This window comes from Xenopus tropicalis, chromosome 1 (genome assembly GCF_000004195.4).
Source record: "Xenopus tropicalis strain Nigerian chromosome 1, UCB_Xtro_10.0, whole genome shotgun sequence".
NCBI lineage: Eukaryota > Metazoa > Chordata > Amphibia > Anura > Pipidae > Xenopus > Xenopus tropicalis.
The window spans coordinates 130,015,293-130,040,698 of NC_030677.2; the positions used below are offsets into that span (position 1 = coordinate 130,015,293).

The 25,406-nt window shown below is 35.3% G+C and overlaps 1 protein-coding gene across 1 annotated transcript in view; it reads right to left on the reverse strand.

Moving 5' to 3' along the window:
• Positions 1 to 25,406, reverse strand: part of trpm3 (transient receptor potential cation channel, subfamily M, member 3) — a 167,794-nt gene that overhangs the window by 68,935 nt on the left and 73,453 nt on the right. Inside the window, exons 2-6 of the mRNA XM_012971723.2 lie at positions 19,364 to 19,443; positions 16,063 to 16,264; positions 12,437 to 12,650; positions 9,309 to 9,433; positions 5,954 to 6,125 (exon numbers count right to left, since the gene is read on the reverse strand). Coding sequence (XP_012827177.1) covers positions 5,954 to 6,125; positions 9,309 to 9,433; positions 12,437 to 12,650; positions 16,063 to 16,264; positions 19,364 to 19,443 — 793 coding nt within the window. The remainder of the gene's footprint in view (positions 1 to 5,953; positions 6,126 to 9,308; positions 9,434 to 12,436; positions 12,651 to 16,062; positions 16,265 to 19,363; positions 19,444 to 25,406) is intronic.

A 25,406-nucleotide genomic window follows, 5' to 3' on the forward strand; every position in this document is an offset into this window, starting at 1 on the left:
AGACAGCGTAAATGTTAGATGAATACAATCTGCAAAGAATATATGGGTTTTTTGCCCTTTACCGTGCAGTAGGTCTAACTAAGCATGGAACATGGATCATGTTTACAGCTTATTACAGCCCATTAGAGCGAAATTCTGTTTCTTTCTGTGGGATTTTAAAGACCTTTTTATCAATGGGTAAAAATGAAAATTCATTCTTTGATCCCACAGAAAGGATAGAGAGCAGTGAAGTTTGACTCTGGCAGACTGTGGCACAAACTAATTTCACTCTTTGCCAGTGATATAAAAGGAAGTATTATTAGCATGTATTTATAAAATGGCTATTTATTCTGCAGCACTGTTCAATAGTAAATTACTTCCCTGTTGTCCATATAATGATAGCCAACAGCCATAATATTAATGTCAAATACTAATTACCATTATAAGTGGATTATAATTAAGGCTTTGAGTGGCTAGCTTCTATAAAACACAAGTAGTTTTAGTTATAATTCACTTCCAGCAGAAGCCTTTTAAGACTGATAAGTGTCTGATCTTAATATCTCTGCAATTATTTTTTTGACAATAAATACATTTGTATGGTGTGCATGTAGGGATCTTTTAAAGAAGGGTAATTCTGTGTTGTTTTTTTTAAATCATACATCATGGTGTCCATGTCTCTTTCTCTCTTTGAAAGTCTGCTGTTGGTCAAACTTGTTTCTTTCATTCTGACAAGGTATAGTTGAGGAAAACTTTATGGGGCAATTCACAAAAATGTTGGTTAAAAAAAATGTTGTTTGTGCATCAACTTATTCACAGACAAAAAGGGTGTGGCTATTGTGAACAAACTTTTTGAGAATAAGATGATACCCACACAACATTTTTATGGCAAAATATCTCCACCATAACAGAAATGTGTGGAAAAAAATGTTAATTTGGCTTAAGTCTGTATAAAGAAAATTATTTGGTGCAGAAACTCACATTTTCATAGTGCAAAACCGTCTGTGAATTTGTTGTGCTTATGACATTGCTGCCAATAATTAATGAACTGGATAGGAATAAGGATCAATTTTCTTTACAAAGAACTAGGAAATGAGAGATAGGTACAGGGGTAGATTAACTGATAGTAGTATCCTGGGTGTTTCCCGCCCCCTCCCCAGTCCCACCTCTGACCTATCCTGCTCCTCAGACATCTGGATATGATGTTTAACTGGGACAGGAGATTTATGACTCTGGGTTGTGCAATATTTGTATTTGAAACAAAAGGTAAGACTGGGTAAAACTACAAATGTATGTGTGAGAATTTAATATAGCTGCCTCAAGGGGAAGTCTTAGTATTTGACTGTTCCAGGAGTTTTTGTCTCTGGAATTGTTTTCATTGTACAGTATACCAACCCTTATGGCTGATGGCAGCCCCTTCTGCCTTCTATTCTCTTCCAATCTGAAAATTGTCTAGTGAGTATTGGGTTGAAAAGTACCAGTACTGGAGCTTTTTGGTATTTTTTGCCTGTCACGTGTGCCATCAGCTTAAAGCTTATGGAGTTATTAGTGCAATCTATTGCTTACTAAAAGAACTCTTTAGAACATAGTACAACTATAACCATCATTCTATTCTGGTATATTTTATATTATTTTAGCAAACTTCTTATAACAACCCTGACCTAGTGGCAAGCTATCTCTTGGTATTATATTTAAATGCTGGCAAGTGGCAACTAGGGCTTTTTGCACTGGAAGTGCTTTTTCTTGTTTGATATAAAGTAAGCACATTACTTTGCACTCAGGTGTGTAACAGTAAATACCAAGCATTCTATTTTTAAAGAACATTTGTATACTGACCAATTCCATCTACCTGCTAGGAAGTCTACTTACCTATATGTGGGAAATACATTTAATTAGCCTTCCCAAACAAAGTTACCATACCCCTTGATCACTATAGTGCTTATTCCCACAATTTTAAGAACTAATCAAACATATTGTGGTTTTGTTGTCTACTACAATTTTGAAATGAAAGTATAGCAATGCCTTGTTCTAGTCGCTTGCATACTGTTTCAAGCAGCCCTGTACAGCCTTTTTGCAATCTTCCACACACTTTTAAGGGGAAAGAGTCTTACCTTAAAATAATGCCATATTTACTTTTGTCAGTCTATCTGAATCAAATTGATTGAACAAAGCTAATTGCCAATTGCTTACTGGACTGAGGCAGACCTTTGACAACATTGCTGCATATAACTGAAAATGTTCTTCGTCATACATTATTCATATATTCTGTTTTAACAGAAAGGGTATAATATGCAATTAAATCACAATGAGAAGAGTTATAATAAAAGATTTTGCAGTCAGTGAGAAGACACTAGTTACTGAGAAACAACTAGGAATTATTAGACTTTAGTCTTATTAAAGAGAGAAATACTAAGATTCTTTTATTGTCATGTCCAATCATATTTTAATGCCAACAGTCAGGTCAATAAATGGATTGTAATTTGAAGGTCAGACCTTTTGGTGTTTATGTATTCCAATGAGTTTCTATTTTTTATAGAATTATACATTATATATTATAATATTTAATAATAGGATAACAGTTTATTAAACATTAATACTCCCCACCAATTCACATACTCATAATTTTGATTGACGTGTTTTATAATGTTTCCGTTTCTCAGTCTACACAAAGCTCAACCTAATCTGGACAGCATGGAAAACTGAGAAGTGTATTTGTGCACTTACAGTAGTAGAGAAAAATCATGTTCCAAAGGTTTATCATACTAAAACTCATTACAGTTATTGGATCTATTATGTAGAAAGCCAGGGGCTTGATAAGGGTCTTTATGTAAGGTGGAGCACCAGGCCTCAAGTCTACTAAAAAAACAGTTAAACATAAAAATGTATTGTCAACAACCATCCACATGGATTTAAGCAAATGTAGTTAACATCAAGTTATTGTCTTGTTAATGCACACAAAAAGCAACCAGATTAAAACACTCACCTGCTCTTCTCCCCCCCAAACAAACATTCAAATGTAAGTAGGACTTTATTCCAATCCCCACTGAACATATTTCTTAATTGGCAATATTCTGATATCTAACAGTATAGCATTTCCCATGTACTATTCCCCAGTGACACATTCTATACATAATTAACAATACACTTGAAAATTCCTATTTTGAAGGATTAATTAGCACAGGCAATAACACAGCAGTATAAATAACAGTATTTAGAGAAATTATGAGGATTATGGCCCTCATATTACATTATGAGGACACCATACACTGGCTGCTAGAGGGCTATTCATTGAACTAGCCTCCAAGAGAATACAACAGGCAAATAAGCAGATCTTAGCATTGCAAAGTAAAGCTTCTTCTCTGTAAACTTAGCCAAGATCTTCTTGAAATTTAAGTTTGATCCAAGTTGCCAGGCCAAAAACATTATACTGTAGGCAATAGGCCTAGAGTGATGTTGGCCCTAAAGCTTAACAAACCATCCTTCATGTCTGACCTCAGACAAAGGGGCACATTTACTAATCCACGAACGTCCGAAAAGCGCCCGGATGCGTTTTTTTCGTAATGATCGGTATTTTGCGACTTTTTCGCGAATTGTCGAAAATTTTTCGAGCGCTCAATACGAAAAAGTCGCGACAATTCGCAAAAGTCGTAATGGCTATGAAAAAGTTGCGACAATTCACGAAAGTAATAATGGCTATGAAAAAGTCGCGACAATTCACGAAATTTGTAATGGCTATGAAAAAGTCGCAACAATTCACGCAAGTCGTAGCGGTTATGAAAAAGTCGCGGCAATTTACGAAAAAGGTGTAACGGCGATGAAAAAATCGCAAAAAATACGAAAAAGTCTCATTCGGATTCGTGGATTAGTAAATCAGCCCCAAAGTGTGGTGAATCCTGCTGTTTATCTATCACATACATAAAAGTAAGACCCCAGTTAGACTTTTATTCTATTTTCAACCCAACTTAACTATGTAATCACCAATAGCAACCAATCAGCAGGTAGCATTTACAGGTCGCTTGTTTAAAACAGTTTATTGGTTGCTATAGGTTACTGTAACTGGGCAAACAATGGGCCTTTTATTACATATGGGATTATGTTTATCATGTATTTTGCCTATTTTCAGAACTGCAGAGATGCTGTAGAAATTGCAATATTATATGCCTGTCTCATGCGGATCCTTTGAAAACTCTATATATTGTTCAGAGATCTGTACACATCTGAATAAGATAAAATATCATAATCATTTAATGTTTTCACTCTCCATTTGTTGATTATTTTCTTCTGCAATATTTATACTAATCATATAGTCTGCTTTGTGTGAAAATTCAAATATTGATCATTATAGAATTCTTCATGGCCCTTTCAATGCCAAATCAAATTCATTTGAATTTATTTTGTAATACAGATGTGACAGCTTGAAATACATGTAAGGAAGGAAATCATTACTGACCAGGCTTTCTACCCTCTGTACTGCTTGAGTATATCATAACGCTTTCATAGTGGTAATAACTGTTCATTAAATATAAAGAGAATTAAAATTTGACTGAAATTTGCTCAGTTTTGATTTTAACAACTGACATATAGCACATATATGAATTCAACTGCATCTTTTACATTTTTAAAGCAGTATATTTTTAAGATGGACTTTGTATGTCCCCTACACTTATCCTTAATCTGGTAAATACAGTTTATTTTGCAAAATATGATGCCAATTGTTGCAACTAAAGGAGAGACAGGCTTATTTGTCACTAATTAACTGCTGTTACTGAATAAATTAAAGAGTTAATTTAGTTCTTCTCTGCCTTCTATTATGCTCCTATATAATGAATGACTCTTTTTTTGCCAGAGAGAATAGGCAGTATAAGAAAACAGTTGCTTATTATAGGTAGAACATATTTTTAAAGCAAAACATGTTTATTGAATTTATGTCAGCGATGCACAGCCTTTATTTCCTTTTAACTCACATTTCATTGTATAAGTCTGTTAAAGCAATTACATGTCAGAATTCTTTAATCAATAAACCGCCTCATTTTTATGGCCAATTTAATAGATGGATAAACTGTGTTATTACCCTTAAAGTAGCTGTGCTTTTTTTTTTTTTCCAATACTGATTTGGAATTTGGCTTATTTAGATAGGTATGTAGGAGATGCAAATTGCAAGAAGTAATCAGATAAAACTGGCAAATGGAAATTCTATAGTTCCTGTGTCATCATTATGTTAAAAAAATGTATATACTGTGTATATATATTATATTTGTTTATCTTTGGCAACACTTTTTTCTTAGTATTTTATGGTATGTTTTTCACTCTGTGGTTCTGTAAAGTGTCACGACTGCCAATTGACTATTGTTTAGGAGTTAATAAATCCCAACTGATAATTGTAAAAATTTGACATGGCCAGCATTTATAATTAGGCATGTCACACGCTATATTGACCACAATTTCCACTGAGATAAATTCGGTACTTAAGATATAACTCATGTAAATCCTGTTATGGATGGAAGGTGGAATGTTATAAAGTATCACAGTATTATCAGTTATTACTTTATTACAGTATCACAGTATTATCAAGTATCACAATGAAACGTTTGAACATGCCTTATGCTTGTTCAAACATGCAATGCTGCTCATTCACTAATGACATATTGATTATAGTGGTTCAACAGCCACTGAAGAACAACACTTTTGGAAGGACTCAAATAAAAGCAACGCTATAGATTGTTATGAAATGAAGATGTAGCGGTGGTGTCAAATGACAAGCATGACTAGCATAAGAAACCAGAATCCAGATTTCATGCTTGTTTTGGATTCCAGTTCGTTCTTATATGACCTTGTACTCATAAGACTCATAAATCATTTCTCATTGGAGACACAGTAGGGTAGACATCTTTTGATAGTTATTGATTTTCAATGTTTGCAGAAGTAAAATGCAATGTTTCTACATCAGTACAGAAAAAAAAAAACTACGAGCACTTACTTGTATTAATTTTTTGAAGGGAAATGTGTTTTTCCAATTGCCGGCGTAGTTTAACCTCTGCACCGTATTTACCAGTTGTCCCATTGTCAGCAAGAATGAAGTGTGAGTGCATACTGTTGAGTACCGTAAGCTTACTCATTGGATTGGACATTGTTTGATAGGGACGAACAACCTGTGAGGTTAAGAGAGACAAATAAAACCCTTGTGTGCCTTTATTTCTATATCACACGGTATAATGTTTTGAAGATGTTATTGATGTAAGTTCTTGTTTTGATGTAAGAAACTATGTTTCGGTACAATAATAACAACATAATTTTATTTTCTAAGATAAATTGGTAGAGCAAATATCAATGCATGCTCTATTGAATATACCCATAATATAAACTAATGTACTTTGAACTGGCCCATTGAATTTCTAAACTCTGTCCCCTTTCAGCTAATTGGAAAGAGTCTGTTAAGCTTGAGAGAATAATCATGGATACTTGTTATAGCAAGTCTGTGTACCAGAGTCATAACAGCTTCCAGAATCAGTTTCCTGTTTATTACCTTAATTAATAGCCATTATTAGTAGAGCATAACAACAAACTCAATAAACTGTTTAATCCTCCTATCCTCCTTTCTCAATAATATTCTGACTCACTTTTAGCTTAGAGGCAAATCATAAAACTGCTACAAAACTTTGGCAAATACTACTATTGTTTTTAGCCATGCAATCAATTATGTTTTTCTAGGTAGGCTGTTTGCCGAGATTTAAATAAAGCAGTATTGATAGAAAAAAATAGGAATTAAAAAGAACTGAATAAATGCAGCCCACAAATATTGTGGCTACAGCTAAAACCACAATTACCCTACAATTCCAATGTTATATACATAGCCAACGCTGAGCATTCATTGCTAATAATGGACATATTCATATAAACAGCTTGAGCACATGACTGGTCTAAAGGAGAAGAAAAGGCTAGTAAAGAGTTAATCTCAAGCTGCAGGCATACCTTCAGTTCTCTCAATAGTGCCCTTAAGTCTCCCCATATTTCACCTGTTCAGAAGATCAGAAGCCAAACAGGAAAAAAAAACGCTGAGCTGTGTAGAGAAGATTCCCATAATGCAACTCTCATGCACAGACACTACGACCAGATCCTTAGCTAGCACATGCGCACACAGCAGGAGCGTCTGGTTGCCATGGTGATGCAGAAGAGGACACAGCCGACAGGAGGAGAAGCGAGCTGGCAGGTGCGGGGAGCGGGGGCGGGTTTGGTTATGGCAGAAGGGGGTGACACATGCAGGCAAAAATGTGAAGGGAGATCAGGGTGCATTTTCGGAGCGGGGGGGTTGTGAGCCGGCAGGTGCGGAGATCGGGGGGGGGGGGGGGGGGGGGGGTTGTGAGCTGGCAGGTGCGGAGATCGGGGGGGGGACTGGCTTGTGCTTTTCAGCAATACCCCATACAGACATGCTGGACAAGATGGTGGCGCCGTTCACTGAAACAAGTATGTAGTTTCTAGTAAGTGTATCTCTGTAAATCTTTCATTAGGCAAACCAGGAACATAGTGTTTTTACACAGCAATAGTAGTATTATTTAATTTGTGCTTAATAGATTTTGACTTTCCTTGTCCTTTAAGCAGTGCATGCATTCAAATACAGTTTTCTCTTACTCTTTAGGGCAAAACCGCCATTTAAATGTGTTGCTCTGTTAAGAAATACACTGCCATTTAGCATTACTTCACTACATCAGCAATATACTGTTGGCATTCATACAGGTGCTCGAAAAAAACATATAAAGCAAAAATGTGAACTGTGTCGGTGTAGTGTAAACTGCCAAGCTGGAAAAAAGGGTGATAAGTGATCCTGCTGGCAAAAATGTGTAAACATAGAAGTTTTATCTTTACTTTCAAAAATTTGGCACCATTTCTAGAAAGCATAATATTTTTATTTGGAAAGATCTGTAGTTTTTCTTGTAGGTATTTTAGGCACAAATTTGTATTATGAGACTTCACCAAACACACAGGCCAGGTGGTAGACGGATAAAAGATGGTTAAATGATAAAGAAAACATGACTTCTACTTCAAAGGAAATATTTTCACAGGTATAGAGATACCTACAGGTAAATAAACCATAGAAAAATATTTATCTATATAGCACAATGACAATTTCACATACTATGCACAAATATATGCTTAATAAAAGTCTATGGTTTGGTCATCATGCTTCAATGTGTGTTTGGCCTTTTGGCTCAGATTACATTTTTTTTTTAAATATGAAATATAAGGCACTTTAGCTTTCTGGCTTTCAGCCAATTAGCATTCTTTAGCCATTTGGTTTAATAACCAATAAGCAAGGTCAATTAAGGCTATTATTCTGTCTACTGGGGAAGAATCAATCTGGTTTATGCCTTTACCTCCTTACTCTGCTCTGCTTTGCCAATTTAAAATGTGGTCTGACTTTATAATACATGAACTTAAAGGAGTAGTTCACCTTCAAGTTAACATATAATATGTTATCGAATTGCCAATTCTTAGCTCCTTTTGTGATGGGTCTTCATTTTTATTTATTTTTTTAATATTTGCTTTCTTCTGACTCTTTCCAGCTCTCAAATGGGGGTCACTGGCCCCAGCAACCAAAAACTATTGCTCTGTGAGGCTACAATTCTATTGTCATTATTACATTTTATTATTTATCTTCCTATTCAGGCCGTCTCCTATTTATATTCCAGTCTCTTATTCAAACTATTGCCTGGTTGCTACAGTAATTAGATCCTAGCAACCAGATAGCTGCTGAATTTCCAAACTGCAGAGCTGATAAACAAGAAACTAAATAATTAAAAAACAAAACAAAAACACAAATAATAAAAATTACTCTCTACATCATATTAAAAATGAATTTAAAGATGAACAACCCCTTTAATAGGAGTGCATTTAACTGCAACTACAAGAGGTAGTGTCATCCCTATCTAAAAGTTTGAAAATCTAAATACCTATCAAATAAACTTGTAACTGTTGAATAAGAAAATACTGTATTATCTTGAGTTAACATACAAAATCACACAACACATGCAAGGAAATGTAGTAATATATGTACTAATAACAATGCAACAAAATGAGTTTCTACTGGTAGCTGCATTAATTTGTTTTAGTGGTGCATGTTGGTAAATTGGCTACATGTTAATTACAGTTTAGACACACATTTGTAGACATGCCAATAAACATGAACCTGCACATTTTCTTTTACACAATGTATATAGATAAATATTACAGTTCTGTATTTGTTAGTGCCTTGAAATTTGTCTGCATAGTTGCTTGTAGTAGAATGCATACTACAGCTTTTACTTAATGGCAACCACTTGTAATCAACATTGACCTACATCTTTTCCAACCAGGTCTTCTTGATTCTCTACTATTCCCCATGGTGCAATACCGATAGTGCATATCTTCCCTCTTGATTTTGAAGCATGGTCTTTTAGAGAATCTCCAACATGTCGAATAACACCTTTATAAGAAAACATATAGGCAGTTGACGTTTGATCTAGACACCCAATGACTCTCTATACTTTACAAGCATTCTTTGGCAAAATGAACTGCACAGCGCAAATAGAAAGATGTCTATGTTCGTCTGCCACCTTTTGTAATGTGTCATGTTGACTTTCTCAACATCATGTATTTGAAGCCTGATCTGGGAGCAGATATACTGGAACAGGGCTTTAGAGAGAAAAGACAAGATATTTGGTGGCAGTACCAAAGAGCAGGTTTTGGGGTGCATAGTCGAATAATGACAATTACAGATTTAGGGCTTTCCCATAATAAGACCCCATTAGAAAAAAGACATAGTACTTGGTTTAAAAATTGTGTAGAACAATAATTCATATTACGTCATGTATAGTTTTACAACTCGGGGGCCTGCTGGGAAGAATTTAGTAGACTTTATGTTACAGTCAGTTATTATGTGCAGCATGTAACTACACTTTGGATTACAAATGATATGTCAAAAAGATTACCAAATGGCATTCATACATTTTTTTTATTTGAAATAAAATACAAGTAGGAAAAGAAGGGTGATAAAGGGGACCTTGTACAGACCATGTTATAGTGAAAGGGTTTGATATTGTTCTATTACTATTTGTACCTATTGCTCTTAGCTTACCCTTCCACTTTATAACACATGGGTTGTACAGGCATATGTTTTTATTGGTAATCATTATTATATATATATATAATCATTATCTTTTCATTATCAAGTATCAGCATAGCAAGGAAGGAGCCGGGAAAAGGGACCAAATGACCTTAAGAAGGTTGGTACAACAAATGTGCTTGCTACTTAGCTATACTAGATGTCATTTGCAATAAAACACTTTATAATAGTAAAAGGCAGTGCAGTAAAGATTAATGTGCTGTTACTGATCTGCTACAGACAACAATAAAGCTAGCAAAGTACTGTAAAGGAAGGTAAAAGTAGAGAAATAAATGGCCAAATTAAATCTTAATTTGTCATACATCAGATGTATGCATACATTTAGTCATATGAAGCCACACAGAGTCAGCTTTATACATTTTTAAGTTTTGGGGTGGAAACAAATTTGTAACAAAACTCACACAATTCTTTTTTTTTGCAGCCCATTTTTTTAATCAAACAAAAATCACTGTTCCATTCCTTTTCAATAAGGCAGAAAATCTCAACTATTTCAATAAACCAAAATAAATAAATAAATAAATATTTGCTGGAAATCTTCAAATACAATTTCCATTATATTCTATAGAAACATGGCAGCTTTTGCTTGCTGAGTTTTCTTTTTAATGTGAATTGCCACTTTTTATTTTTTTCCTTTATAAATTGTGACTATTCCTGTTTTCAAAAAGTATTCTTGAGCTTATTCCACATTTTTTTTTGAATGTGGAAAAAACAAATCTCTAATATCTATTTCTATTATCGATTAGCCCCATATTGTAAGCAGCACCTGATGTATAATATAATGAGTAATGAGGAGAATGAAAGACTACACATTAACTGAAGCAAACCTTATTTAGATTTTTGCAAGAGCAAGTATGAAAATGAAAGGTAATTGCATCAAAAATGATACTGCTGATAGCTTTACTTAAGGTTGTTCCAGTCAATGTGACTGTCATGGTTTTCCTAAAAATAAAATGTAGACAAAGTTAAAGCGTAAAAATAAATAGTTGTGTACTAAATTTCGAACTTTTTGCTTGATATAATTCTTACAAAAAGCAACCTGAAGTTGAAACAGTAGTTTTGATTCCCATGGCGGAGAATGTACCTTCCGCTCTGCTGCATATCTGCCGTTCAATAGCAGCCAGTTACTGCGCTGCTTTAAATGAGTCACCACATTCATGGCTTCCTTCTGGGCCTAACATTAACAATCTGAGGAGCAATGTGGGAACGGTTGATATCTTTCTGAACTGGAGACATCACAATAATTCCCTTTGTGCACAAAGTGTTATTAACTCAAGGTTGAAGCTCAGTTGTCCTCAAAATCGACATAACATTTGTTACAGGTCAAAATTAAAGAAATGGTCTTTTGTAAGAGTTGGTTTACATTTGGACAAATTTTAAACAGGCAGTAATTGTTTATTGCTTTCCCAGCCCTATATATAAATATTTATATAAACTCAGGAGCTGTTGTACTGCTGAATATTTCTGATGAGGCTTTCACCATAGGCATGAGCAGACTCTGTCTATCTGGTGGTTAAAATAGACAATGCTATTCAATTGAAAAAAAAAAACTGACAAGAAAACTACCACTCATATTTATAACCAGAATTATGCAAACAAATTATCCCAAATTATTTTATTTTAAGGGGCCACAAAGAACGGTTTCTTTTTATAGATACAGAAGGGCCAATATATACATGTAAATAATACATTATGTAAAAATCACTCTTTCTCCCACTCTTTAAAGGAACAGTAACACTAAAAATGAAAGTTTTTTAAATCAATTAAAATATAATGTACTATTGCCCTGCACTGGTAAAAGTTGTGTTTTTGCTACAGTAACGCTAATATAGTTTATATAAATAAGCTGGTGTGTAGCCATGGGGGCAGCCATTCAAGCTGGAAAAATGGAGAAAAGGCACAGGTTACATAGCAGATAACAGTTAACCTCTCTAGAATACAATAGTGTTGTATCTGTTATCTGCTATGTGCCTGTGCCTTTTCTCCTTTGAATGGCTGCCCCCGTTGCTACAGAGCAACTTTGTTTATATAAGTTTCTGGGGAAAACACCCCAGTTGTACCAGTGCAGGGCAGCAGTACATTATATTCTAATTACTTTCATACACTTTCATTTTTTGGTGTTACTGTTCCTTTAATACTTGGGGGTTGGGCACTTATCATGCAAACTTCTATGTCTTTTTTTTCTAGGCTGTTCAACTTTAAAAAGAAGGCCTAACTCAACCAGAAAACATTAATTAAGTGTGTTTATACTGCATGCTAAAAGAATATAAAACTATCATGCAACTATAAGTCCATATAATTACTTACCTGTGTTAACACCTCCAGTAAATATCCATGCCCCAGTCGTCATAGCAGCTTTGATCAGGCCTTTCCCAAAAACCTGCTTCAGTTTTGGCTGGAGCTCAAAATTTTGCAAGCCTCCATGGACTGATATGAGAAGTTTGGGAAGCTCTAACTGCCATTCTTTAGTCATAAGGTGCAGCAGAAGATCAGGTTTCGTGTCAAATGACAACCGTACATACTGTGGAATGACAACAAGATAACAATGTATTTACATATTTATATTTATACATATTTATACCATTGGAATTTCAGCTAAACCACCATATTTGTTTTGGCTTGTATAAGATATTATTCTGTTTTTTTAAGCAAAACTTGTTAGTAGCATTAACCGTGCGGGTTTAGGAAGTGTCTACTATTCTTTTATTTCTTTGAATTATTTCCCCAAAATGAAATTTTATGTAGAGTTGAGTACTGAAAATTTCCTTAACTACAACATCTGTATAGTTAATGACCACTTACCTCAGACATCTGTATATACTTGTATAAGTATACTGAGTTTTGATAAAACTTCACATCATCTCACATGGCATTTTGCACTTTAACATGTGGAATATTTGACTCTGCTAGTGAATGACCACTAATCCAATAATCCACAGTGAGAACTACCATGTAGAACTACTGCCATATTTATATATACCTTGTGTCTATTTTGGTAGACAAATGAGAGAAAAGGTGAGTTTTCATTCAAGTTCTCCATATTGGGAGATGTAATCTTTAAGGGAGAGGATGATAAACCGAGAAGATTTGCTCTGTTTAAAAGGTGGTGCTGTCTGGCCCTGGAAGCTATAGGGTTCTGGATAGAACAAGCAGATCAGGCGATCCATTCCAGTAGTCCAGCTGACCTATTGGAGCTTACTTTCCACAGGAAGGTGTGCAACAGTCTCTCAGAGCAGGGCACAGAGCAGGAAGGATACCTCTCTGTGTTAGGACTCCCAGAGGGTCTGGGGGTGTTTCCTGCCACTGCCAGAAGCAGAGGGAGCCCAGACTTGAGAAAGCTGCCAAGAGACTGAGGATCTAAAGAGTCGAAAGGAAAGCCAGGAGGCTGAGCTAATCCCCCAGAAGTGTTGTGAGTACAGGGGTGACCCCAACATTTGTGTTTTCCCACTGGTAGTCCACAAGGGACCCAGGTTAGTGAGGGAACTAATCTAATGTGTGAAGGTAGCACCCAGAGGGCAGGATTTATTTTTATGATTTGTTTTGTATGCTGCAATGGGCACCCCTGTACAAATAAACTAACCTTAAAGCCAAGAAAGTGTCTCTTCTGGATCCCGCTAGTTTACACTATATACTTAAAATGTTACCCTAGGACTTAATTGTCCATTTCTTAATCTAAGGTGGGGTGAGGGTTGGATGCGAGACAACTGTAAGTACATGGCGACATGAACTAGAATGGAGGAAAATTGTTTACACAAAATATGAAATGTACCTGAAAAAGAAATTCTGTCTGTCAAGGCCAAAATTTCATCTAGATGAGACTGAGAACATTAAAGAGTTATAAGTGAGTTAAAAGTAAGTTATATGTTTAAAAGTAAAATTGGTTTAATTTTACAAAATTTGCAAATGTATAAAACTTTAAAAATATCTTATTCTGACAATTTTTACAAGCTTATTTGCAGACTCTGAGGTGAGGTGCAAGTGCAAGAAACTCCCAGTACCCATTATGCACCCAGATGGGTTACCCCTCTCTCAGTAAGTGGCACAAATACCAGAGGGGCGGTACTATACCCAGACATGGGCGTCTCCTGAAACATTTCTACATTGTGTGTCATTCATATGTGTTTGTGCAAGGTACAAGAACTCTGTGTACTAAGCAAATGCTCTGTGCAGGTATTAAGTACAGTACAAGGACTGCCCTTGCTCTGTCACTGCTGCACTAATCCAGCACCTATTTCTAAAGAACTTTAAAAGTGGCCTCAGCCAAAATATCTGTCATACTTTCATGCCATACCACACAAGGGGACATCCCATTATTTCCACTAGGGAAATTAAGATATCCTTTTAAGCAAAGCAAGAGAAGAAATCATTGGTATTATACTAGCCACTGATCATTTTGTTGTTATTAAAACACTGTTGAAATAATGGGATTTTATTTAATCTACTAACTTAAACTATATTTCCAAAACAGAAACCCTCATCAATACTTACCAGAAGCACAGATTTACTTACCTTCGTGCACTCATGGTTGGGTAACCCATGATGAAAAAAGGTGTGAAATCCTGATCTCATTTTCCCGACTTGCTACAGAACTTACACCAAAGCTTACCAGGTTAAAGGTAAAAAAAGGTTAAAGTAAAAAATGTAATTTTGCAGCCTCACACCTTTTTTCATCACTTGGTTTCCTTACCATGGATGCTCAAAGGTAAGTAAATTTACCCCCAAATATTTTTGAAGCTTTATAAATAGGCATTTTCATCATACAGTATATAGTAATGTACTGAAGTGCAAACAATACTAGTTTGATAAAGTTCTATATAACATTGAGTTAGGAAGGAAGTAACTATAACAGTCCTTGTTGCTCCCTGTGTGCGAATGGGGCCTCACTGCTGATAAACTGATACGTCCAATGTAGAGTTTATCAGCCTTTTATAGATATATTTTTCCATATATGTTAATGTTCATTGTGTATAGTTATCAGGAAAAACTGAGGAAATGTAAAAAAGGAATACAAATTTGCAAATATATTTGTATCTATGTTGCACATTTTGTGGCCACATGAATACAAATTTATGTTGGGGGGAATTATTGGGGTGTAGGACTCGGGGTCTTGTACTCAGGCCCCTGCTTAATATAAACATCTTTTTTATTAATTAAAATTGTAACCAAGAGTATATTACATATATTAATATAAGGTAATGCAGAAAACAATCTTTTAGGCATCAATAATATTCCATACTTTCGCTGTTTATGGTTTGCTGCTGTATGATTCAGCTATAATCAATTTAATGAGCAATGTAACATGCTGAATTTCATATAGTGAGTAGTCAAACAGCCGGCCTGTGAAATAAAACTACCCCTCCCGTTTTTGATTATAAGCAGGATACGTTTTTGCCTTTCATTTGTGTATAAACATTTTATCATATATTTTTCAAGAACAGAATATACTTTTAAAGAATAAATGCTATACATTTTGTAACTGGTCTAATCACCTATAGCAATCAATCAGTAGAAAGACTATACTAGACAGGCCACCTAGACAATAGCACAGAAGCTATGTTGCCCTTATACTTTAGGTTAGATTCTGGCCTTTTTCGGCAGGGTTCGGATTCGGCTGAATCCACGGTCCTGGCTGAACCGAATCCAAATCCTAATTAGCTTAAAATAACATATGCTAATTAGGATTTGGAAGGGTTAAATGTTAGGGGAATTTTTTTTTTTTACCCCTTCCTGATCCTAATTAGCAAATGCTCATTAGGATTCAGATTCAGATTCGGTTCCGTAAGGGGGTTCGGCCAAACCCAAAAAACACACACACATATAAATGCAATCCTGAACATTATATCCCAAATACAAATAGTGAGAAAAAGAGAAATTCCTTTAGAAAACTAGTGAGGACAACAAGTGTAGGACATATGTATAAACTTTAAAAGTACCATGGCTTTATTGGAATGCCCTCCTCCTTGGAATTCAATTGTGCCAAAAGCATCAGTGGGACTGAGCTGTGTATGCTTTCCGATTGACCACTTTTCAGACTGGATGTCATTGCGATGCCTGCCTTCATTCTTCTCATTTTGTATGATGGAAATACTTGGAGTCAGCCCAACATGCTGTCCTATGAGACGCCCACAGCAACACCTACAACAGAAGCAAAACAATAAACTGCATGCTTCACTGTTACACACAGCTGGGATTCTAGCATCAGCGTCATGTCGAATATTATACAATATGCCAAGCTCAAACACAAAACAGTCTTCAGTTTCTCAAAATTTCACACATTAGATGTAATAAGTGGAAATATATTATTTTTAAACTTTTTTAGATATTTCAAATTTTTGTTGAAGCTGAATTCACTGCCCATAAAGGTACCAAAAATGACTGATTTGGCAGCTCAGCCGCTGGTCCTATTGCATCCCAGTTAACTTGCCAAAATAGAAAGCTGACCCTATTACATTAATCAGCGTACACATAGGGGGCCAGGTGGTAGAATGGTTGGCACTGTTGCCTTGTAGAGGAAGGTGTCCCAAGTGTGGTGAAATTGTCCTGATGCCATCATTATATTATCTATCTGTCTGGCTTGCCTCAAAAAGAGCTCTTTTGTTTGCTATGGAGGAAATGTCATTATAACTTTTCATTCCTATGAGATGTTACTATGGGGCCAGTTCACTAAAGGTCGATAACGATTATCGCATCATCGCTAAGCGTTATTTCTAACCCATTGCGTTAATTAGCGAATAGAAATAATACTAACGCATGATTCACAAACACATATGAAGCATTAAACGTGCAAAATATCGCATTAATCTGTGCAAATATTAACACCTAATTGGGGCATGCGGTAATGCGTACTGTATAATATCATTCGCTGAATATCGCACGCGGCAAAATATATTGCGTGCAATGGGACATAAGGCAAGAAAATCGCTCGTCGCGAGTTAACGCAAAGAACATTGCTTCTTAATTATGACACGTGTCCTTTTAGTGAATTGAGCGCTTGTTTTATCGACCTTTAGTGAATCACCCCCTATGTGCTTTATATACTGTATAATATTTTTGAAAGCTTGTTCTATAACAATGTACTTGGGTTACTGTTGCTCTTTGTGTCTTCATTTCAAATCTAATCGAACCTACCCCATACTACAGAACTGTTTGGTTCATAAATTGTCCTTTTAAAGCTTGTATTTATTTTTACTAGATTCAACTAGATTTATGATGAGACAGAGGTTTTAAAAATGTTTTTACACTATGTCCCTGCTCTAACACTGTAGAAGGGGGAGCATTTATGATTGGGAAACTCTATATTTATATGAAATGAGTTTGACCTACATACAAACATTCAGTAACAATATAGACAGAAACATTCATTTAGTCCATTGATTGATGTTACAGAAAGGTAATGGAATTACCTCCCTTCCTTTAAACCAAATACAAATAATCTATTATTTTTAAGAGCTGGCGATAATGAGAAAATATAGAAATGAGCTAGACTGCATGCTTGATTGATCTATCAGTTGAAATCTATCAATAGTCACCCTACAGGAAAGAAGGAATTGCTAATTAAAGAAAAAGGATAGAATGGAAATACTTAACTAAATATATTATAAATTCTGAATTATGACTGAACCATCAGACAGCTTAGAAAAATGTACTATATCTAGGGTAATCCGATCACTGAAAAACCAGAGAATCAAAATTAAAAATACACACAGCTGGGCTGTATATGATTCAGTGAAGTTGACATCTAAACAAATTTCAATCAATGCAACCTGGCTAATTTCATTTGTTTCCTTTGCTCAGATGATCTGGTAACCTTAACTGAATCAGATGTTTTGCTATTTATGAAAATAACATCTACATACTCTGTTTATCATCTCTACAATAAGGATTACTGACATTTTTTGTGTGTTGTATCTGGTAAATAGACCAGGCAGCACTCAATTATTTTATTGTTTCTTCTTCATTTTTTGCTGATATGTATTGCATTCATTAGAGGCAGCTGTAACTGCAACAAATTATACTGTGTGCTTGGATTGTGCACCTGCATGTACTTGTACATAATCATTTATCCTATGATGAAACAGCTCCAGTGAGTTTCTGTCGTGATTCCAGCAAACATTACATGAGAGGGTGAATCATTTGTTAAAAGCTTCATTACTGGGAATTCTCCTCATCTGGTTATTTCTATTTTTTATTGAGGTTATTTTCTTTACCTTTCCTTATCTATTATATATGCAAAACATAATATATATATATATATATATGGTGACAATCTCTATTATGTTAAAGGACATTAATTAATCACATATTTCTGCTGTACTTTTCCATGCATGTCACTGGCCGTTTATTGTGGAATATGAACAGGTGACCAGTAAATTCTACCAGCTGATTGGTTACTATGGGTTATTGCTCCTGGGTAGTGATAAGTGAATTTTTTTGCCTGGCATCAAGCAAGAAGCAGTCACTTCAAAAACACTTGTCAAAAATAGGTGCAGTCGCGTAAAAAAAAGTCGTGGTCACATAAAAATGTCTCATAATTTATAATAACAAATGTTTCACAGTTGTGTGACTTTTTTTGGCAAAGCAAAATGGGACAGCTTTGCTCATCACTACTCCTGGGCAATCAAAAAAACCCCACAAAAAATAAAAACATGGCAAAGGTATTATTGAAATACACTGTGTGACAAGCCACTCAACTTAACACTACAGGGCTCATTTACAGGATGGTGGGGCAGGATGCAAAGTGCAAAAAACAGGGACAAGCCACCACTGCCCCACTATCAGCAACTAGGGGTCTCCAAAATGGAGTGCAAAGACCTGTGCTTTCCCTTGAATACAGCTATGTCTGTGTTAAGTGTGTTAATTGCGTTCCAAAAGTCACAACATTTTTGTATGAAAATCTTTCTTGCTTTGATGCCTTCCATAGGACTCAATGGTACTCAACAGATCAACCCTGGCAAAAATATAGTCCTGATGAAAGTGTAACTAAAGTGTTAACGAATTCCCAAATGTTTGTATTCTTTGCACAAACTACGATTTTTTTTGTGGAAAAATATGAATATATCTCAAAATTGTTTAGTAAATGGGCCCTAATTATGTTCACATTCACATTTGCATTGCTTAACTGTTAGCAGCCAGACACAATTACTGGATCTATTAAGGAAATGTTTTTATGTTATTAAAATATTGTATTTTAAAGCTGCCTCAACTTTCCATTACCATATATTATAAAATACTCACCTATGGGGGTCTTTGGTGCTGGGTATGATGTGTACACATTCCCTTTTGTGAAACGCTCTTTCTATCCATGATTTCTGTGCCTAAAATACAAAGAGAAGTTTGATTTTTCTATGGAGTTAGTAGAGTTGAATGAAATAAAAATGAACAGTATGGGGCAGATTTATCAAGATGTGAGTTTAGAGTTTAATACATAAAAACTCACCCACATTCTACTAATTTTTATGGGATTTTATGGGATAAGTGTATTTATCAATAAGTAAAAGTTGGAAGTCACCATTTGATAAACACGCTTCTAAAAATCCCATAGGAATAAATAGAATGTGGGTTAGTTTTTATGTATTTAGCTCTAAACTCACATTTTGATAAATCTGCCCCTTAAAGGAACAGTAACGCCAAAAAAATAAAAGAGCTTTAAAGTAATACAAATATAATGCACTGTTGCCCTGCACTGGTAAAACTGGTGTGTTTGCTACAGTAACACTACTATAATTTATATAATAAGCTGCTGTGTAGCCACGGGGGCAGCCATTCAAGCTGGAAAAAAGGAGAAAAGGCACAGGTTACATAGCAGATAACAGATAAGTTCCGTAGAATACAATAGTGTTTTATCTGTTATCTGCTATGTGCCTGTGCCTTTTCTCCTTTGAATGGCTGCCCCCATGGCTACATAGCAGCTTATTTATATAAATTATAGTCTGATTTTTTTTACCTCCAATAATGAATAGTTATATATTAGTTGGGATCAAGTACAAGGTACTGTTTTATTATTACAAAGTAAAATGAATTCATTTTTAAAAATGTGAATTATTGGATTCAAATTTACTCTATGGGAAAAGGCCTTCCTGCATTTCTGAGCTTTTTTTTTAAACAGGTTTCCGGATAACGGATCCTATACCTGTATTACTTATAACAGATCAAAAACTTAACAGAGCAACATCTTTTTTGAACGTCCGGAATAATGTAATAACTGATTCAAACTATGATCCAGTTCTTGTAACCCATACCAACCAACAATCAGCAACCAACAATCAGTGGCTTTTACCATTTACTGTGACATTGTGACATGGGACACAATACTTGCTATATCCATAGGTGGCAGCTTTGGTCACTGCAAGGAAACAAATTCCTGTGTATATTTTCTATTTCTAAAATTTCATATTTCAAAATGAAGCTCCTTAGTGCTCATTTACCCAGCACAAGCATTTGGGGCACTTCTGTTTTCTGCAATTTGTGCCTTGCAGCCCTCTCTTTACAAGCTGCCATGGGGTGGTAAATGTCACAAGTGTCATAAGACTCTTTCCTGCAACCTGGACTGGAGGTGGCAACCTTTAAACAAATACGAACAGAGGTAAATAGAACTATAAAGAATTGACCTTGACATTGGTGGGGTGTTTATTATTTACTTGACAACATTTCTCTATCCATTGCTTGACTCCTCAGTATGTGTCTCAAACATTTTTTTTAATAACTTGAACAGTGTACTACAATACTTTATTTGGGCTAATAAATCTCCTAGGGTGGGGTGGCAAGCCCTTACAGCACCATACAATACAGGAGAACTAGCATTACTGAATATGTGCTTACATTTTCTGGCCAGTCAATTAACCTATGTACATAACTGGTTCTTTTGAAGCTTTACCTAATGGGCCATATAGGTCCAAAAAGAACACAGCCCACTTGCCTGAGGTACTGAGCACCCCAATCAATGCCTGGTCAAAAGCAGCAAAACAGAGAGCAGAGAAACAGTTTGCCAACATCTCCAATTTACTCCTTTATGGAGAAACAACCTGCAATAATTATTAAGATTAATAGCTTTTCATTATTGTCCATCCAATGGTGTAAATGGCAATCTGATGTGTTAGAAGGCAATACCTTTATTTCTTTTGAACCCAAGCTTACAACTGTATCGGTACATCCAATTACACGCCTTTAGGGTCCAGTTTGGTTCTTTAACATTAGAAACAGCATCTACATGATGGGAATTAGACTTTGGGACCATAAACCTAAGAAGTTACTCAAGTTGCTCAGAGTCATAGAAAGAAATACTTAAAGTATCCCCTTCCCACTTTGAGAGAACTAAAATAAATGGAAGGACATCCCCCCTTAATTGGATGATGAACAGTGGGAGGAAGTAACTGACCACTTATATGACTTCTTAATTGCCACAAGAGGCAGATTCTATCAAATTTAAGTTCCTTCACCCTTCTTACCCCCCCCCCCCACTGGTTTAGCTGACTGTCTGGCACTTGTTAATAAAATGCTCCCCCTAATTAAACTGACGTACCTTGCAAGATATGCACCATTAAAATTCCACTCTGTATGGACCGTTTGGTTAGATGCTAACCCGACATCTACAAGCGTATATCTACCAGCCAATACACCTCCCAGCAAAACACATCCAACTTAAAGCTTGGTGACCTTTTAATATGACCCGATAATCGCTGGATATTTAGGCATGATGATGATCTTATAATAATGCTTTAGTCTTCTCCCACTGTAATTTTTCTGCTTTATGCAGAACACTGTGTTATAAGGTTTATTTAATATCACCTGGACTGCCACTGTAAGTTTGGATATATATGTTCAATGTACTGTCCATGTTAAATGTATTTTTGAAACAAATAAACAACTTTATGAAAATATGACTCACAGCATTATTATTTTATATTTAAACACAACTGTACGTTATTTTTATAACCAAACACCCCACCTCCTTAACATCCACATTTATTTTCTGTGCTTATTATTTCTAGCTCTGTGCAGTTTTCTGTTACTTAGGGTGTCTTTCTAAGAAATTAAATAATGCAATACAAAATTTTGTTTGTAGCAGCCGCATGATAGATCGTTAACTATAAACAGATCTGTCTCAACCCTTTCTCCTTGTAGATTGTAAGCTCTTTAGGGCAGGGCTCTCTTCACCTCTTGTATCGGTTATTGATTGCTTTATATGTTACTCTGTATGTCCCATGTATGAAACCCACTTATTGTACAGCGCTGCGGAATATGTTGGCGCTTTATAAATGTTAATAATAATAATAATAATCTGTTACAGTATCCTGCGTGCTCCAGTTATACAGAATTTAAAAAAAAATGGCTACTCAAATGGCTAATCAACAACAATATAAAAACGGTTAGACATTTTCTATAGCACAGTTACATCACAATGAACCCGAGGTGGTGAATTTTGATAACTTCACTAAAACTAGTGCCACGCCAAAAGGCTTCTTTGTTTTTAAAATACCGTAAATTGATTTTGTCTTTCTTTACTTATCTTTGCTTTTTTATGCCACCCTGCCATCTTAGGGCTCCAGAGGCTTCTATGTACTTATATTGTAACATTAGCCTACTACATTAAGACAGTTAAACATAAAGTTGGTTTCACAGAGGTTCCTAGAACACTGTGAGGCTATTATACTAACACTAAATTTGCCCCAGTGGAGTTGCCTACAGAAACCAGTCAGCAGTTAGCTTTGATTATTCTGTTGCACAGCAAACACTGAAAGCAAAGTCTGATGATAGCTCTGCCTTTTAACGTGTTTTGAAATAACATATTAATTACAAATAAAACATTGCTGTCCCTAACAAATTAAGTCACATATAACTGACTATTCTACCAACTTGAAAAAAATCATATATATTGTTATGCAATCTTAATGCGTTGTGTTAGCCCACTGAACCTGAAGTGCAATAGCAAAGAGGAGCATTGAGTCCTTAGAATTGATTTTTTTAAGTCAATACAACTGAAGGAGAATATTTGTGATGTGATGTTATTTACTACTTTACTCCATTACGTGATGCATGTTCAATGCAATTACAATGGCTCTGGACAATAAAGCAACATTTATAAAATGTATCAATGTGCACAGAAGCAATCTACTGCCCTATCTATATGATTCCCAAGAAGCTCTAAGGGGCAGGGACCTCCATCCTCTTGTGTCTTTGACTCTTAACTTACTGCAACTGTACTTTGTATTTATTTGTATATATTGTTATACTTTGTATTTATCAATTATTATCTTAATAACCCCCTGTTTGTAGTAATCTATTCTACTGTACAGCGCAGCGTACATAAGTAATGCTTTATAAATAAAGATATACATACATACATACATGCATGAAGAAGTTAAAACAACATACTGTGTTATTTTTAATTATTCTCTGCACAATGACCATAATTGAATAGGTCCAAAACCCCAGTGCAAGATTGCTCTGTTGATAACATTTCTGCCACAGAAGTGAAATACATATATTTTGAAATAAATATTTAGTTTTGCTTTCCACACACAAGGTCTGGACTATTAAACTAGTAATCTATGCAGATATATGTATCATTTATTGCAGCCATTTCACCCATCACTATCTAATTAACATAAAGAAAGTTCATTAAATACACAGCAGAAGTATAACCCAACAGAATAAGAATCTTATGTAATATTAATGTGTCAGTCTGCCTCTTGAAATATTTTACCTGCGTTGCAGACAAGGCCGGCTCCTAGGGAAATCCAGGGATATGTGCCTGTTGCTCTGTTGCTGAATGTTATACTAATAACAAATTCATGAATCACAGCCGCATCCTGCGCTGGACACTCTCTCCATTCTTGTCCAACTAATGGTGAAATAGGCAATGATCCTGAGCCCATTAGCTAGTTGGAATGTTCTGTTGTAGGATTAGCCTCATTAAAAGTTACACAGACTTTCATGGCAGCTCACAAATGCAATGCATGATTTGAACATCTAATCTGACGCCAAAAGAAAAACAAATCCCCTGAGAGCTTGGATTTAACTGGCACAAGCCCTGACAGGCTGTTTTTCCCCCCTTCTCCAGCAAGAAACCATGTGAAAGTGTGATAAGGTGTACTGGCCTCTGAAAGCTTAGCTCTGAAAAAAAAGCAAATTCTTCAAAAGAAACAGTGTGCTAAAGCAGTGAGGAATCTGCACACACAAGGGATATTGTTAATCTCTAAAGAATGAGACCAGTGTGTTTACTGGCAATGTGAAACTGTATGCCATAGAACTTTATTTTGTATTTATCAATATTGAACCAAAAAGTTCAAAAGTTAAAAGAAAATATCTAGCATCTTTGCTGAATAGAGTAGCTTGACTAAAGTTTGTCAGTGGTACTTTATAAATGAAATTATGTGTATGTAAAAAAAATAACTTTAAACTAATGTTGTTCTCTGGTTGTTCTCTGAATTTATTTCATACTTGATAATGTAAAGTAGAACCACACTCCTTCACTTATGTTCATTCTTTTGCACTAGTATCAACTCCAGAATATGATTTTATACTAGTCCCGTATAAAATGCCACTTTTCTTTGTAACTTTTTTGTGGGTTTTTAGTTTTATAGCTGCAAGTTAGTTGTATAAGGCAGTAGGTCTCTAAGGAGAGCTCAAGTCTGCACCCTAAGGAATATTTATTAAAATAGAGGTGAAATGGCAAAAAAATGTACCTTGTGTAGCAAGTTAAAACACGAATGTCAGTTCAGAGAGATATAAGAGATCTGTAGATGTAACTTATGCTGGACAGACACAAACACAAACACATCTTGCAATGTTATGAAGCACATTTCTAATGTACAAGGTATACGTAAAAGTTTATCTTAATGTATTGATAACAGCACTAGCATTCTCATATGGTATTTATACAGATCACATAACTACAAGTGGTACATCTAATATTTTGTAATAGAACATGGGTGTTAGTACAGGTGTAGGATCCATTATCCAGAAACCCATTATCCAGAAAGCTCCAAATTATGGGAAGGCCATCTTCCATAGTCTTCATTTCAATCAAATAATTACATTTTTTAAAAATGATTTCCATTTTCTTTGTAATAATAAAACAGTACAGTATGCAATCCCCAGATATAATAAAACCTTGGCAACAAAATAATATAGAGATGCTAGTATTTTTTTTTTCAGAAAAAGTGACAGCCTTGTTTGTGCTTTGTGTGCTCATGTAAGCCCAAGTAGCCAGGTGAAGGTAGATAAAGGTATGGTATATAACATACTTTATAAACCCATTTTTGCACCTAGGGCTGTA